Genomic DNA, 17198 nt, shown 5'->3' on the forward strand with positions numbered 1-17198 from the left:
GCTCAAGATAGGAGCTTTGGAGTCAGAGACACCTGGCTCAGGGCCTGCCTTCTCCACAGTCACTTCTTCAAGACGAGAATAATTTCCCAGATACCTACTGTGTGTCAGGTGCTGTCTCGGGCAGGGGATATGATGTGTAAACAACATTCAATCTTTACCTCATGTAGCCATGATCTGGGGGAAGAGACATTCATTAAACAAGTGCTCCCAATTTATAGATGGGTTAAGAGTTTCAGCCAGGCACGGTGGCTCACAACTGTAATCCCAGCACTTTGGGAGGCCGAGGCGGGCGGATCACTTGAGGTCTCGAGTTTGAGACCAGTCTGGCCAACATGGTGAAATCCTGTTTCTACTAAAATTACAAAAAAAAAAAAAAAAAAAAAAAAAAAAAGATTAGTTGGGCATGGTAGCAGGCACCTGTGATCCCAGCTACTCAGGAGGCTGAGGCAGGAGAATTGCTTGAACCTGGGAGGCGGAGGTTGCAGTGAACCAACACCACACCACTGCACTCCAGCCTGGGCAACAGAGTGAGATTTCACGTAAATAAAGAGTTCCTACCTCCTAGAGCTGGGTAGAGAGAGATGACACATAGAGATCACCTGCTGCTTGATGCGCACTTAGCACAGGGGTGCTGTCCAGAGACTCAGTACAGAGAGGGTGGGTGGGGAGAACAGACCCTGGCAGAAGCCAGTACATGGAGGGAGCAGCCCCAGCTCTGTTGGCTTCACCAATGAAGTCGACATGGTCAGGCTCCCGGCAAAGCCCAGCACCCATGGTAGACCTGTAGGGCAGCAGGTCATCCCCACAGTCACTGAAACATGGTTTCTGCACCAGACACTCGATGGGTCTGCATAGCAGTGACCCCAAGAATGGGACATTCATGGGAACAGAGATCCTGTTCCAAGGAGCTTCAGCCAGGATGGCAGCTGGCCCCCATGAGCAGAAATGAAATGTGTTCCCACCCCTAGGGAAACTCAGGTGTGGAGGCCGTGGGCCAGGCAAGATCCGGGAACCACACTGGGCTTGGGAAGCTTGGTGTTTTCTAAGAAGACTCAAAGTCCTTTATTTCCTCTCCTTGCAGCCTTTTGATATTTGATTAAGTTAGGGTTCTAGGAAGGTGGCAGAGCAAAGCGTATGACCTTTGGAGGGCCTTAAAAGGCCAGGTACTAGATCCCTGTGTAATCCCCAGGAAGCTACTGCACCTCTCTGAGCCTCAGTTGTTCATGTATTAAATGATGTTATTAACGTCCGCCACAGGGCTACCGGGAGGATGAAATAAAAGTGTATTTAACGTGTTGAGTACAGTGCCTGATTCATAATAACTGGTTAATAAATGGCAACTGCTATCACTATGATTAACTTCAAATGCCAGTCAATCTCAGTTGTCCTTAAAGGAACAAAGGAGGTTTTGTGGTCCATTCTTTGGTGGGGTTTGAAGCTGGGGGGCAGGTGCAAAGGAATAAGAGAGATCCCTTTGGATAAACTCTCAAAGGGGTGTTAGCCCCCACTGCGGGGGGTGGGAAGGTACCAAGTGCCATGGGGCCTCCCCAGGGCAAATGCTGGGAACCTGCCTGACCCCCCAAATGTTTCTCCACTTAGGGCAGTACCATCCTGACATCCCCCCAACCCCAGACTCAAACCAGGCCCTCAGGAGCTAAGTGGGCTGAGCAGCTGGAAGCAAAGTGAAAGGCACATTTTCTCTCAAGGGAAGCTCTGCACAGCAGCAAGAAGCCCTATTTACAAATAAAGCCTTTTCTTGGCTCCACTGCCCACGTAGCCAAGCCCCTTTCTTCCATTTCAATATGCCTAATTCCACTGAAAGTGCATTGGCAATAAACAGAATTAATCAGTCCTGGATGCCCAAGTGAGTGTAGGCAGGTGTTAGCATATCCAAGGGGCCTTGGAGGGGAAAGTACAATGAACGGCAGGAACATGAAATGCTTTACTGTGGAGGGGATTGAAGATAGAAAGGACTTTACTGAAGGCAGGCATTTTATGAGCAAATAAAGCCTTTGATTGCCTGCAACTGAGAAGCAAACGAAAGTGAGTGGAAACTTCTATGGAATATTTTTTCCCTGCCTTGTTTCCGAATGGAAATCGCTTTATTGTTGCTGTTTTTAAGATTATAAATACTTGCTCCATTCAGACGTCGCCTAAGGACATAAAGAAAAAAGTGGAAATCATCCCTTATCTTACCACCTGAGATAACCACTGTTGACACTGTGGTGTGTGTCCGGCATAGATGTTTTTCTATGCATATTTTTGCATTCATATAGAATACAGATGAAATCCTGTTAGCTATGTGGTTTTGCAGCCCGTGTTTCCCACTTAGTAACAGCCCACAGACATCCTTCCACATTAATAACTGCAGATCTTGATCATCGTCTTTTCACAGCTGCACGGTCTTGGGTGAATTACATCTCCTGTGCGATAGGGCTATTTCCTCAGCAGCATCACCAGACATCTTCTCCCCACCCGGCTTTCCACGTTCAGCCACACGGGCCTTCGTCTGCACACTGGAACACTTCTTTCCACTTCGGGGACTTGGCATTTGCTGTTCTTTCTGTCTGGAATTCTCACTTCCTCTTTCACATAATTAGTTTTGTTCTCTTTTAAATGTCAACCAAAATGCTTCCTCCTCCAGGAAGCCTTACCAGGTATCCAAAGACCAGGGTTGGTCTTCCTAGGCATACACTCAATTGGTTCCATGTGCTTTGCCATCTTGGTATTATCACAATTGTAACTAAATATACAGTTGTGTAATTTGTTTTTATTTTTCTTACTAGAATATAAGCCGAGGAGGTCAGAGACTGTGTCTGTCTTGCTCAGCTCAGAAGCTGCAAAGTACAGTGTTAGTTTATAGGAGTCACAAGTATATATACTCACAGACAAAATGGGAAGAGGAAAAGCAAGAGACAACCACAGACACTAGCCTATGTGGAATGTCCACATCCTTCCACACAAAAGAGGGATCTATCAGCTGGTTACTGGTTTTGGCATCTCTTTGTGAACATGAAAACTATAGGTGAAACAGACAGGAGTACACTCCTGGTGTCTGGGCACCCTCTTTGTGCTGGCTGCCAGGAAGCTCAGAGCCAAGTCTGTGTCCTGCCTGTAGCTGGGTCTGCAGCCCCACAGAGCAGGGTGTTCTGGAATATCACTCATCGAGGCTTCATCTCTTTCCCTATCCCCCATTTTCCTTCTCCCCAATATCCTCTACTCATTCAAAATGTTTGCTCTATGTAAAGGGAACTCTCTGCAACTTTTCAGGCCAGGAAAATGTACAGATCTAGGGAAGTCCTCAGAGATCACCTCGCCCAAGTGTCCAAGCAGGGAGACTGAGGCCCAGGGAGGGGAAGGACATGCCCACCTTCACACAGCTGGTCAGTGGAGGCCCCGGGGCTCCTGTCCTTCCCTGCACAAGGCAACCCCAGGCTCTGTCAGGTCTTGGTTTAAATAACAGCTCTGATAACAGAAATAATTTGATCTTGGGCAACTCAGTTTAAGTCTATAAGTCTTGGTTTCTTCAGCTGTAAACCGAGGACTGAGAGGCACTATACCATAATAGTTAAGAACATGGACTTGGAGTTTGCTGGCGTGAGTTAAAATCTCAGCTCCAGCACTTAGCTGGGTGGCCTTGGACAAGTTGCTTAACATTGCTCCTAAATCTATTATCTATAAATTGGCAAGAAGAACATTCTTTTTTAAAATATATCATTGCAAAAATTATGTGATAATGAATAAGAAGTATTCAGCGCAGTATGTGACATAGCAACTCCTCAATGAAAGGGTAACATGATAATAAAAGACGCCACCCACCAGTAATCAGAGAAAGAGGGCGAGATGCTCAGTGCTCTCAGGCCAAGACCTACCATGTCGTCTCTCTGGAATGCTCCCTCTCTCCCTTTCTCTTAACGTGGTTTTAATCAGAGGGTACTCACCGCTCACAAGGTATGTAAACTGTTCATACATTTATGTCACCAAGGACACTATGGCACCACACAACATCCTCTCAAGGACGGACCAGAGGAAAACTGTTCTGAGGCCTCAGAAGGAAGAATAACTAGGGTTTTCAAACACAGCTGGTCTGTTTTCCTCTTACAGACACCACTGACCTGCTTCACTCTCTGTGTTGGCTGCCAGGAAGCTCAGAGCCAAGTCTGCGTCCTGCCTGTAGCTGGGCCTGAAGCCCCATGCAGCAGGCGTTCTGGGGAATCCCTCAACCCGCTTCATCTCTTTTCCTCTGGCCCCATTTTCCTTCTCCCCAGTCTCCTCCACTTCTTCAAAAGCTTTACTCTGTGTTTAGAAACTGCCTCTAATCTTTAAGTGTTTGGGGAAAATAAATGGCAGTTAAACTTCATAAAGACTAAAAGCAACGTGGTATGCTGGATTAGACTGGATCCTGGAACAGAAAAAAGACATGAGTGGAGAAACTGTGAATAACGCCTGTAGTTTAACAGTATTATACGGATGTTAGTTTCTCGGTCTTGGCAAATATACTACAGCTATACATGATGTGAACATTAGAGGAAGCTGGGTGAAGGATAAACAGGAACTCTCGGCAACTTTTCACTACGTCTAAAATTATTCCAACATAAATTTATTAAACAAAAATTCCATACAGAATATTATCAGATTATTTCCCCCTGGAGTCCCAACAAAGCATCACTCCTACCTGCTAAAAGCAAAGCAAGCACCTAGATCCAACACGTTTCACAATCAACTAGACCCGGCCGACACTGTGGAACATCTCCTACCTATCTGGCTGGCACAAGTCTAGAATCAGACTCCTCATTCCTGGATGGGAATCCTGGCTTTCCCTCTCACAGGCTGTGCAACTCTCTGAGTCTCACCTACTGAGCCTGTAAAATGGTGCTCACCAAAGGGTAAATGTTTGAGGGGATGGATACCCCATTCTCCACGATGTGATTATTACACACTCATGCCTGTGTCTAAACATCTCATGTATCCCACAAATGTACACACCTACTATGTACCCGCAAAAATAAAAAATAAAATGGTGCTCACAACAGAACCTACTTTCACGGGAGTATCATGAGGTTAAACAAGTTAATGACGTAAGGCACTTGGAAGAGCACCTGGGAAAGAAGACACATACTCCATGTAAATTACCATGTCTATAACAGTGATGATAATGATGTTTGTCTGAGTCAATCCGGGCTGCTATAACAAAGTACCATAGACCGGGTGGCTTACAAGCAACAGGAATTTACATCTCACAGTTTTGGAGGTTGGAGTCCAAGATCAAGACGCCAGCAGGTTTGGTGTCTGGTGAGGGCCCACTTCCTGGTTCACAGACTGTGCCTTCTTGCTGTATCCTTACATGGCGGAAGGGGCGAAGCAGCTCTTGGAGCCTCTTTTATAAGGGCACTAATCCCATTCGTGGGGCTCCGCCCTCATGATCTAATCACCTCCCAAAGGCCCCACCTCCTAATACTATCAGCTTGTGGGTAAGGATTTCAATGCATGAATTTTGGAGGAACACAATCTATGGCAATGTTTACTATAATAATTAATAAGAATTCCTCATTTGAGCTTGCAATAACCCTGAGAAAGGAATGTTACCTATTATTATTATATAGCAACGGGAAGCAAGGTTAAACAAGTTAATGATGTAAAGCACTTGGAAGAATAACTGGGAAAGGGGAGACAAGGTAGATGTTAATGATTATGTCCACAATGATGATGACGATGATGATGATGATGATGTCTATCTGTCCCTTTGGGCTGCTATAACAAAGTATCATAGACTGGGTAGTTTATAAACAACAGAAATTTATGTCTCGCAGTTTTGGAGGCTGGGAAGTCACAGATCAAGATGCCCGCAGGTTCAGTGTCTGGTGAGGGCTTACTTAGTATTATTATACAGGAAAGGGAAGCCCAGACACGTGGAGGGACTCTCCACGGTCACACAGCTATGTAAGCAAAAGCAACAAAACTGGGACTTGAACCCAGTCTTCCCTACTGCAAACCCAGAGCTCTTCCCACAATGCCTGTTTCCTAAGAGAACCTGACGGACATATCATCTCTGTACTCTAGCCTGTCTGCCATGACGTGACTTGGTGGCCACATATGACCTTTTCTTCTTGTCTGTGTGGAAAATGAAATCTCCTGATACCAGGGCATGCAAGAAAGGCCCTTTGTTACAAAGACACAACCTCATCATGTGCTTCATTCCCCTGGCTTTGCACACAGACTAGGCATCCATCTAGTCAGTCACCAACAGTCAGACACGCGTGGTCCTTCGGCCAGCCACTCCCATCCTTCCCCTTTACCCATCCCTCTCTCTCACATTCCCCATGGCCTGGCTTAAAGGCCACCTGTGCCATGGTCACCACTCCACATCGCTGCTGCTGTGGCATCCCTGGCGTCAGGATTTAGCCCAAACACATGGTACTCTTTAATTTGGTGATTAGTGTCCTGGGTCCAGCGTTCTGAGCAGAGTTCCCAGGCTGCCCTGCAGGGTGCTAAGTGAGGGCTTTGAAATTCAGAGGGCCTAAGTTCAAAGTCTGCTCTGCAACCCACCAGTTGTGTGGCCTTGGACAGGTCAGTTTAACCTCTGTATATCTCAGTTTCCCCAACTGGAAAATGTGGGTAGTAATACCCTACCCCCTCAGGGTAGGGTGAGGAGTCAACTAGATGGCATGTGTAAAGTGGATCGCAGGCACTGGGCACACAGTTAGCCCTCTTTAAAATGGGAGCTAGCAATATCATTTTGATAACTGCTGGTTGTCCGGATTGAATGCCAGGCCTGAAGCTGCCCAGGGCATCCCCAACCTAGTCCATCACTTTCTCTCCTCTTCCCTCTCCACATGTCCTAACAAACCCTGAAGTCAGGGCCATCACAGGCCATCAGCAGTGTTTGCAAAACAGCAGCACAACAAGTTCGGGCTGGCCTGCTGCCCACACCACATAGGCGGCCACCCTGCTGCTGCTGTGAGCTGTGAATTTAGAGGCACAGCAGCCAGGGAGGGCTCCCCAGCTGGGACCAGTCCTCAAGGTGGGGTGCTGATTGCTCTGCTGGAGATCTATTTAAAATCAGCAGCAAACAGCTCCAAGCACAGAGCTTTCCCTCCCTTGGGCCCTCCCCTCACCTTGAGCCCGCTGCCTTCTGCTTCAGAGCCTGGGTCCACGCCAGTGATGTAAATGCCAAGGCCGTACTCAGCTCCCCCACGGATCGTGAGGCCCAGGGACCGGCCGTCCCCCAGCACCAGGTTCACCTGTCAGAGGGAGAGGAGAACATTAGAGGGACTGGGGGACTCATACCTTCAGGCTGCAGAGCCCCTTCTCGTACTCTGAAGAGCACATCTTATCCGGCTGGCAAGGAGGCCCAGGCCAAGGCCTGGAAGATACCCTAGAACATTCCAGTTCCTGCCCCAGCTCTGCCTCTGACTTGATGGGTGACCTTGAGGAAGCCCCTCACCCTCTCTTGGTTACAGTTCCAAGTGCAGTGGGGGGAAGGTGCTGAGAGAGGTGGCCTCCGGGGTCCCCTCAGGGCCAACACCTGAGACTACTTAGACATTTCTCTCATGTTCTTCACGCCACAGTGGCCATGTTCACCTGAGGCTTTAGTCAGGGGGTGACTGTTCACGCCCCAGGGTCTCAGTTAGGCTCCATCTTCCCTCCTTAGGATCAAGGTTCAGGCCAGGCTCAGGGCAGCCACCACCCTGTTTCCCCAGAGGTCTCCTGTCACCCCAGGGGTCTTCTGTCACCCCAGGGGTCTCCTGTCACCTCAAGGGTCTCCTGTCCCAGGGGTCTCCCATCACCTCAGAAGTCTCCTGTCACCCCAGGGGTCTCCCATCACCTCAGGGGTCTCCTGCCTCCCCAGGGGTCTCCTGTCACCCCAGGGGTCTCCCACCTCCCCAGGGGTCTCCCATCACCTCAGGGGTCTCCCATCACCTCAGGGGTCTCCTGTCACCCCAGGGGTCTCCTGTTTCCCCAGGGGTCTCCTGTCACCCCAGGGGTCTCCTGTCACCTCAGGGGTCTCCTGCTTCCCCGGGGGTCTCCTGTCACCCCAGGGGTCTCCTGAGGCCTCCTCAGGGGTCTCCTGTCACCTCAAGGGTCTCCTGTCACCCCAGGGGTCTCCTGTCACCTCAGGAGTCTCCTATTTCTCCTGGGGTCTCCTGCCTCCCCAGGGGTCTCCTATCACCTAGGGTGTCTATTTCTCCTGACGTCTGCTGTCTCCCCGGGGGTCTTCTGTTCGGCCATCCATCCTGAGGGACCATGATGGTCCCTGGCTCTACATACTTAGGGTGCACCCACTAAATGGAGTCCCAGTGCTGGGGCTTGGAGATGAGACAGATACAGTCCTGCTCGTGAGGGGCCCGCAGTCTAGTGGTACAGTTGACAGGCCTTCACGGTACAATGTGAGCAGCGCGTGACAAAGCTGCTCAAGGGTCACGTGGGTGCAGAGAAGGGGCAATGGTCCTGACTGGCATGGGGGGTGCTTCCTGGAGAAAGTGGCGTCTCTGATAAGATGGGAGGGTGAGCGAGAGTCAGCCAGTGGGGGAAGGGGAAATGGAACCTTCCAGGGACATGGGACGGCTCATGTCAGTGCTCAGGAGAGCAAGCTCCATCCGGGAGGAGGTGAGTCGCAGTGGCCAGAGCAGGTGCTGGAGGACAGGGTGGGGCTCGCGAGCACAGGCGGGGTGGCTGCAGGCAGATTCTAGAACGGTTCCTAATCCATGAGGGAAGCTGCAGGAACGTGCAGGTTAAGTGTGTCTCGGGTATGAAAGGGGGATTCATGGAAAAGAAGGCAGGAGACCAGAAGAGCTGAAACCTAGCCCAGAGACAAGACACACAGTGACAGGTAAGCGATCCAAAGAGAGCACAATGTGACTGCCCACGGGACAGGGAGTGGTGGGGGAACCTTCGGGCACCAGGGAAGAGCACATTTCATTAGGGAAAGCCATCCAAACCAGATTTCTATTTTGGAAGTTATTCATCTAAGAGTTATCAAGTGTTCTGTGCCCTTTAAATGTGTTATCTCATTGAATTTTTCAACCACCTTGAGAAGAGGTGGTGAAGAAGATACTCAAGTCCCAACTTCCCAGGGGAGGGCACAGCTGTGTGACCTTGAGCAAGTTACTTAACCTCTCTGTGCCTCAGCCTCCTCACCTGAAAATGAGGATGACAATAATTTATCCGCCTGTCTTATAAGGTTGCCATGAAGAGGATCAAATTAAGAGACAAGTGAGAGCATGTGGCTACTCTCTGACCCCTAGTAGATGCTCAATAAGTATTAGCTACTGTTGGTTCTGTTGCACACATGAGAAGTCCTGTTAGGAAACAGTCGCAGCCACTGCAGTTACTGCTGCCACTGTAACAAATCACCACAGTCACAGCCTAAGAGCAACACAGATTTGTTATCTGACAGTTTGGGAGGTTGGAAGTGTAAAGTGTGCCAAAAGGACCACACTCCTCCTAGAGGCTCCAGAGGAGAACCCACTTCCTTGCCTCTTCCAGCTTCTAGGGGCCACCTGCATTCCTTGGTTCACAGCCCCATCCTCTATCTTCAAGGTTGGCAGCACGGCATCTTCCAATCAGTTGCTCTCTGCTTTTACCATCACATCTCCCTTTCTCTGACCTCCTGATTCCATCTTACAAGGACCCTTGTGATGATACGGGGCCCACCCAGACAATCCCCCACGTCAAGACCATCACTTACTCACATCTGCAGCATACCTTTTGCTATATAAGGTTCTACTCACAAGTTCCAGAGAGGAGGAGGTAGACATCTTCAGACTTGGGGATACTCCTATAAACCTTTTTCAGGCAAATCTTGGTCTCAGAGTCTATTCCCAGCAGCCCAGCCAAAGGCAGAGCTCCCCAGAAATGTGACCACTGAGCCTTAAAGGCTGGGGCAGGGTAGGGGGGCAGCCAGGGACAGAAGAGGGAAGATGCCATTCCAGAAGCAATGGCATGTGCTAAGCCCACACACAGGACAGTGCGCACCCCCTGGAGTCACCACACAGGTCCTGTATGGCCAGAGTGTGGCAGGAGAATGGGGAAAATGTGAGATTCGCCTCACTGGTGAGGGTGCCACAAGCCAGGCTAAGACGCTGGGCTATGAGCAGGACAGTGACAGGCTCCAATGTGGACTGCAGGAAGACTCCCGGAAACAGGGAACAGGAGAGGGGCGACTTTCTAGAGATCTCCCATGAGAAGTGGTGTATCTTATGATGGTGGTGATGTAGGAGGAAGGTGGGGTTCAGATCAGGGACCGAACAGAGAGGCTGGCTGAGGACACAGTAGGCAGCTCCTGCCTTGATCCCCACTCCTGCCACACCTGGCAGAGCCCCTTCCTCCATGCTGCACCTTAAGGACTTGGAACAAGCCAGGCCGGCTTGGGGTCTACACACCCAGGATCTAGCCCAGCTCCTTGGGTGACCTGCAGTCAGTCCCCCCCAATCCCAGCCCACCGCCACGCCCACCCCGGGGCCCTTCCAGCTCCAGGACAAGAAGATCGCGGTAGGGAGAGAGCTGAGAGGAGCTTGGGCGTCTGCAGCGAAGCCCAGGAACACGCAGATGGCAGCCTGTGTCTGCAGCAGCCCACTCTGAATACTAAGGATGAAAACAAACCTCCCCACCTCTCTTCCACCTCCCCATAAATTCTTTACATCGGAATAAAATGAGTCTTTATCACGGAACTGTAAGAACAGTTCTATCAAGCACAGGGTAATCTGCCTCAATCACCTGCTGAAAATTCAACCAGCATTTGGCATGAGTCGGAGTTCATCTATGGGAAAGCAAACAACGCTGTGAGAGGTGGCCTGGCCCAGTGAAAATAACACTACTGCTAATAATATTAATAGAACAATAACTCACGAAATTGGTCACTAAATGTACTGCGTGTTTCCTATGTCCCAGACACAGAGCTCAGCACTTTACATGCATTACCTCATTGAATGCTCATTCCTCCTCTATGGGTTTGTTGTTATCCCCACTTCCCAGATGAGGAAACTGAGGCTCAACTCTGAGGGGTGAAATGATGGGGCTAAGATTCACATACCCAGCCGCTTGGCCTGCCTGCAGTGCCTGGGCATTTAACCAATGCACCACACTGCTTCTCATGGGCCTGAGTTCAAGTCCTGGTTCTGCCCCTCACTCTTGGGCACCCTTGGGATAAGCCCTGTTGCTTCTCGGATCTTCAGTTGCCCAGTCTATAAAATGAGAATTGTGCAACCTGCCTGGAGCCAGCACTGCCCGTGGCCAAGCCAGCAGCCCTCCCTCTTCCTGCCTTGCATGGAGCCTCAACTATGTCCAGGAGGCAACTGGAGCAGCTCCAGGAGATGACACCAGTCTAGGCTACCCATTCTCCTCTACCAGGGACTGGAATGGATGTAGGTAGTTCTGGGCCAGTTTTGGCCAAGAGGATGTCTGCTATGGGATTCTGGGTAAGATTCTCCACTCTGAAAAGACAGGAACACAGGAAGAGAAGGCCCTCCTGCTCCCTCCACCCACTCTGCTTTGGGCACAGTTGTGAGAGACTGTGATGGCAGGAGCAGTGGCTGCCATCTTGCAGCTGTGAAGCAATGAGCCCAAGGCAAGAGTCAACAACAGGAGGAAGGAGGGACTCACTCCCTGGCAAACCAGAGCTGGGGCTGCCCAGCCCTACACTTCAGAAGAGAACAGTGAACACCGGAATGTGTGTGCTCCTGTAATACAGGCTTTCTGTGATCCGCAGCCAAAAGCACCCCTAACTGATAGCACCGTCCGGGGCTGTTGTGAGGATGATGTTGCATGGGCTCCCCACCTCCACCCTTGCTCCTGCCATGTACCCTCCATCCAGTAGCCTGGACAGTCTGGCTGGAACCTCATATGTACCAGGTCCCTCCTCTGCTCAAAGCTGCACCATGGCATCCAACTCACTCAGAGCAAAGTCCCCAGACTCCGCCTGGTTGCCCGTGCCTGCTGCCTCGCTCCTCTGTAATCCCGTAGGTCTCGCTGCTGCTCCTCAAGAGGCCCTGTTCATCTGCCTGAGGCCTCCAGCCACCTGGAGCACTGCCCAGACAGGATGGATCCATGTACGATCACTTCCTCGTCAGCTTGAGACCCTTTCTTTTGTCACCTTCTTAGTTAGGCCTTCCCTGCCCCTTCTCTAACACTGCCCGATGCATACACCACCCTCCCATGCCCTTTCCTTGCTTGGTTCTCCCCCATTTTATAATAGACTGTATATTGTTTCTTTTAATGCCCCTCACGGTCCCCCCACAACACACTAGAGTGTCAGCCCTTGACGGTGGCCAAGGTGTTGTCTATTCTTTGTCTGTTCACTGCTGTATCCCCAGTATGCACAGCAGGCCCATTAGAGGTACTCGGTACATATTTTGGGGGAAAAGACTAGTACCTAGTCGGCATTCAGTAACTGATGGTTGTTGCTGGAATTCATTACTATGACCAGGCACTGTGCTCTGTGCGTATGAGCCTTGATTACTAATCCTTGAAACAGCCTCACATGGCTGGCGTGACCATCCTCCAATCATGGATGGGGAAGCTTAAGTGACTCATCCAAGGTTAAGTGGCTTGTCCAAGGTCACACAGTCAGAAAGTTTGAAAAACAAGCTTCAAACCCAGTGCTGCTGAGCCCAAAGCCCCTGCTCCTTGTATTCTAGGGTTGTAGCAGCCTGAGTCGAAGGGCAGGTCCCATCTTGTTTCTGTGGCTGCTGGAGACATATGAGCTTGGTGGAGCGGCTGCTTCTGCTGCAGCTGGGTCTAACTGCTCACTGCAGAGTAGGGGGCCGTGGGACAGGGACACTGCAGTGGAATAAGACTTAGGAGGTTCTCAATAAAGCTCATGGGCAAATGACCAGGAAGGGGTGAGAGAGGCATCTGAGTTCTACAAATAGCTGTTCCTGCCCGCATCATTCCCCCGAGCAGATTCCAGATGCTGACCAAGATGACCGGTGCTGTGGGGCAGGCAGGCTCTGCTGTCTCTCCCGGGGGGAGCTGAGCCAGCACTGTGGCTGTGCGAGGGCCGGACCCAAAGAGCCAGAGCCAGGGGACACTGAAGGGACCAGGCATAAGCCTGAGATGTGAGCCTCACCTGTCCCAGCCACTCTCTAGCTGTATGAGCTGGGAAAATTCATGCAGGCTCTCCAGACCTCCATTTTCTTATCTGGAAAACGGGAGGAATGACACTATCTGTAAGTATTTTATAGGACTGGCCTACCAGTCAAATGATTCTACAAAACCACCGTGAAATCTGAAAACTGCAGTGAAGAGATAAACCCCTGGGAAGCTGTGCTTCCATCACTCTGGATACTGGTTCATCACCACATTAACAACCCCATCTCTTTCAGATGCAGGCCGCCTTCCGAAAGCCCATCTGTGAGTTTCTGCTGGATGCTCTGCAAGGGCCCCATGACACGTTCACAGTCAGAACCCAAGAACAGGTGATCAGTCCTGCAGCTCACACTGGATAGTCAAGCCTGTAGGAGGCACAGAGGAGAAGGGAAGGCACCTGCCTCGGAGGAGGGTCTAGAAACAGCGTGCTTATTCCCTCCACCCCAGAGACTCCACGGCAACACACTCGCTCTCCCATCCTGATGCAGCCTCCTCCTCTGGGTCTTCTTTCCTTCTCTCCTGCCACCCCTAGTCCTGTAAGCTGATTCAAACTATCCTTCATTTCAAGCCATTTCAAAGAAATGAGTTCACCCCACTCAACTCAGGAAAAATCTCATCCTGAATATGCACTCAGGGGGGAATGCTAGCAGAGTACTGGAACCTTCCCCCAAGGTTCATTTTCCACCTTTGAAGTTCATCTTGACTAAAACAAGAAACATCATTACTGCCTCCAGAAGTTCTTTGTGCTTTTACTTAGCCACTCTCACCTCTCTTGAAAACGAGCTTTGCACACCTTCTTTTTCATGGTCTTGCTAAAGGTCTTTGCATACCTGAAATTGATTTTGCCCTTCTTCCCTCACCAGCTAAGAGAATGCCCAGCAAGTCTCCGTTGTCTGCAGAAAAAAAAGTGTCCCCCACCCACACACATTCCCAGCCCAGCATCTCAGCCTACAGGAGCTAACTCCATTCTACTTCTCCAACCTTGTTTCACAGCCAAAGGAATCACTTAGGACCCATCTTGCTCTCTCTAACCTCTGGATATTGTCATGCTGTTCCCTCTGTCTGGGTCACCCTTCCCTTCCACTGCCACATGTCCAAACCTAAAATGCTGCCTCCTCCAGGAAGCCTTCCCCGATTTCTCTGGTGTGCAGAACCTCCCTTCTCTGCACACCACAGCACTCTCCCTGTCCCTTTCAGAGGGCATGTATCACATTTATACCTTATGTAATGTGCCAGAACAAGTCCTGTTCCACAAACCTGCCTCCTCACACTGGGGACATGAAATAGGGGAATGGTTAGGAACAAGAACTTGAAAAGAGGCAGAACTGACCTTGCCCCTGAACACCACCATGTCCCTGCTGTGACCTTCAGCACTGTCAGCACATTGCTAAGGCATCACATAAAGGCCCAAAGTGAAGACAGATCAGGAAGAAACTCATGCTGCCTCACACCCACGAGGACAGCTACTAACAAAACAACAGAACAACAGGTGCTGGCCAGGATGTGGAGGAAGAGGAACCCTGGTGCACTGTTGGTGGGAATGTAACATGGTACAGACAATAGGGAAAATAGTAGGGTGGTTCCTCCCAAAATTAAAAACACAACTACCACATGCTCCAGCAATTCCACTTTGGGGTATATATATCCAAAAAAATTAAAAGCAAGAGGCAGAACCAAGGTTTGAACCTAGGCAGCCTGGCACCCAAGGTCTTACCATCCCTGCCACACTGACACTATCCTACTTAGTCCCCCATGACAAATCAATTCTAATTTCTGAGAGCTATAGAGGCTGCGGGTTAGAACAAAATGGGAAGCCATACAGTGAGCGCTCTACACCCTGTCCCGTTCACTTCTGAGGATTTGACAGTGATTTAAGAGCGGCCACGCCTGACTCCCTGAGCACTACATCTGTTCTTCCCTCTGCACTTTGTCTTCAGCCTCACAGGACAGGTCTCATACCACAACACAGAGAAGGACACTCCTGAAAAGGGCTATAAAACTATAACCAGCTCCGAGGGACGGCATAAGGATTTTCAGGGGTAACTTGGCTACATGTGTGATTTTTATGTCACTATTGCCCCGAGAACCCACTTTCTGAGAGGTGTCCCTCCTCCGCGGAGGTTATGGTTATGAGTCCAAGACTCCGGTCACGGCTTTTTGGACTATCAGAAGATGGGACCAGGCTGCTGGAGAGAAGAGAATCAGACTCCACCAGGTACCTTCCCCAGGATCCGGCAGCCAGGAATCCAGAAACATCAGCCCACGCCCCTTCCCAATAAGGAAATGGGGTTTCCACGCTGCGTCAGGAAGAGGAGGAACATGGAGGAGGGTAGATGCACCAGTCTGGGGCTGTGGAATCTGGGACGGCCTTTCTCTGGGATGGTTCAGGGTGTCTCCTGCCTCCTTCGGTATCTGGGTCCTCCCCGGAGTATGATTCATGCAGCCTCCACCTCTGCATTATTTTATTCTTGAGACAGGAGCTCACTCTATTGCTCAGGCTAGAGTACAGTGGGGCAATTACAGCTCAGTGGACTTCCTGCACTCAGATGATCCTCCTATCGCGGACTCCCAAGTAGCTGGGACCAAAGACACATGCCATCACACCCTGTTAGTTTTTTTTTTTTTTTTTTTAATTATTTGTAGAGACAGGGTCCCACTATGTTGCCCAGGCTGATCTTGAACTCCTGGGCTCAAGCAATCCTCCTGCCTTCGCCTCCCAAAGAGCTGGGATTACAGGTGTGAGCCACTGTGCCCAGCCCCACATTCTTATATCAGTTACTCTAAGACTCCCAGAGGCACCTTACCTAATCCCCACATTCCCATCTGCCCAATCCTTGCAGACGCTGGCCTCAGTCTTACTTCAGGGCCTTTGCATGTGCTGTCCTTGCTGCTTGGGATTTTCAGTCCCCAAATGGCACGCTGCAGCTCCTTCTCTCTCTCTAGGTCTCAGCTCAGAAGCCATCTCCTCAGAGAAGTCCTTCCTGACCGCCTCATCCAAAACAGCCCCTCCCTCCCTCGCACTCTCCTGCCCGGCTCCTGGTTTCACTTCCTCCCATCAGTTTGCACTGTCTCACTTATCTTATCTTGCTCACTGGTGCTCATTTCGGGATTATTGTCTCGCTCTTCCCACCACCTCCAAACGCTAGATGCTTCCCAAGAGCAGGGCCCCAGCACCCTTGGCCACTGCTCGCCTCCCATAACATCGTCAGGCACCCAGGTGCTCAGCAAACACTGGGAGACTTGCTGGCTGGGTCATGGTTGCCACAGTGCTGAGCCTCAGGTTCCTCATCTGTAAAATGGGGATGGCGACACCTGCCCCCAGTGTGGCTGCGAGGAGGACTCAGGAAGACACCGTGAGCACAGGGCTGGGCATGCAAGGGCTCTCCATCAATGATAAGCTCCACTCGCCCCATGCCCTGCACAGGAAAGGGACTGAGAAAAAGAAAAAGCGAGTTCTGTGCCCAACACTAGGCAGCTGCCCTTGACCATGACTCAATACCACTGGCAGCATTCTCTCAAGATTGTCAGAGAACAAGTTCCCTGGTGGGGAGGGGGTACAAGCTCACCCAGCCCCGGCAATCTCGATGCGGCCCGGGCTGCTGCGGCGCATACCAACAAGCTACCTGCTGCCGCTCACCTCCAATAGAAGTTGCTGTGTGATCTCTGCCGCATCCTGCATATTGATGTTTAAGCAAAGAACACAAAACACATTAAATAAATGTTACAGTCTTATCGACAGGAAAAGGAGAGCTGAGAAAGAGTCTCCAGAGGGAAGGCGCTTGGCCCAGAGCCCCAAGCCATGTAGCCTCCTGGCAGTCAGTGTCAAGCTCCTATACACCAGGGAGCTGCCTGCAGGAGCTTCGTTCTTGGTTCCAGGAGTAACCAAGGGGTGCAATGCAAACAACAGCCAAAGAGAAGGGTAGGACATCAGGGACCATTTCAGCCTTCCTGTGTTTCAAGAAACAGTCCAGGTCTGGGGGAAGGAGGGCTCCACACGGGATGTCTATTGGTATCCCTGCCCCCTTCTGCAAGTTAGAACACCCCGCAGTGCTTTGGGCAACCACCCCTCTCCCACTGGCTACAGTCTCGGTGGTCTTGTCAATCAAAGTCCC

At 50.6% G+C, this 17198-nt stretch overlaps 1 protein-coding gene across 4 annotated transcripts in view; it reads right to left on the reverse strand.

Moving 5' to 3' along the window:
* WHRN (whirlin) overlaps positions 1 to 17198 on the reverse strand; it is a 102663-nt gene that overhangs the window by 57537 nt on the left and 27928 nt on the right. For all 4 annotated transcript variants that reach the window (XM_021927229.2, XM_009188211.3, XM_003911324.4 and 1 more), the window contains one exon: positions 7116 to 7241. In XM_021927229.2, the coding sequence (XP_021782921.2) occupies positions 7116 to 7241 (126 nt within the window). The remainder of the gene's footprint in view (positions 1 to 7115; positions 7242 to 17198) is intronic.

This window comes from Papio anubis, chromosome 13 (assembly GCF_008728515.1).
Source record: "Papio anubis isolate 15944 chromosome 13, Panubis1.0, whole genome shotgun sequence".
Taxonomy (NCBI): Eukaryota; Metazoa; Chordata; class Mammalia; order Primates; family Cercopithecidae; genus Papio; species Papio anubis.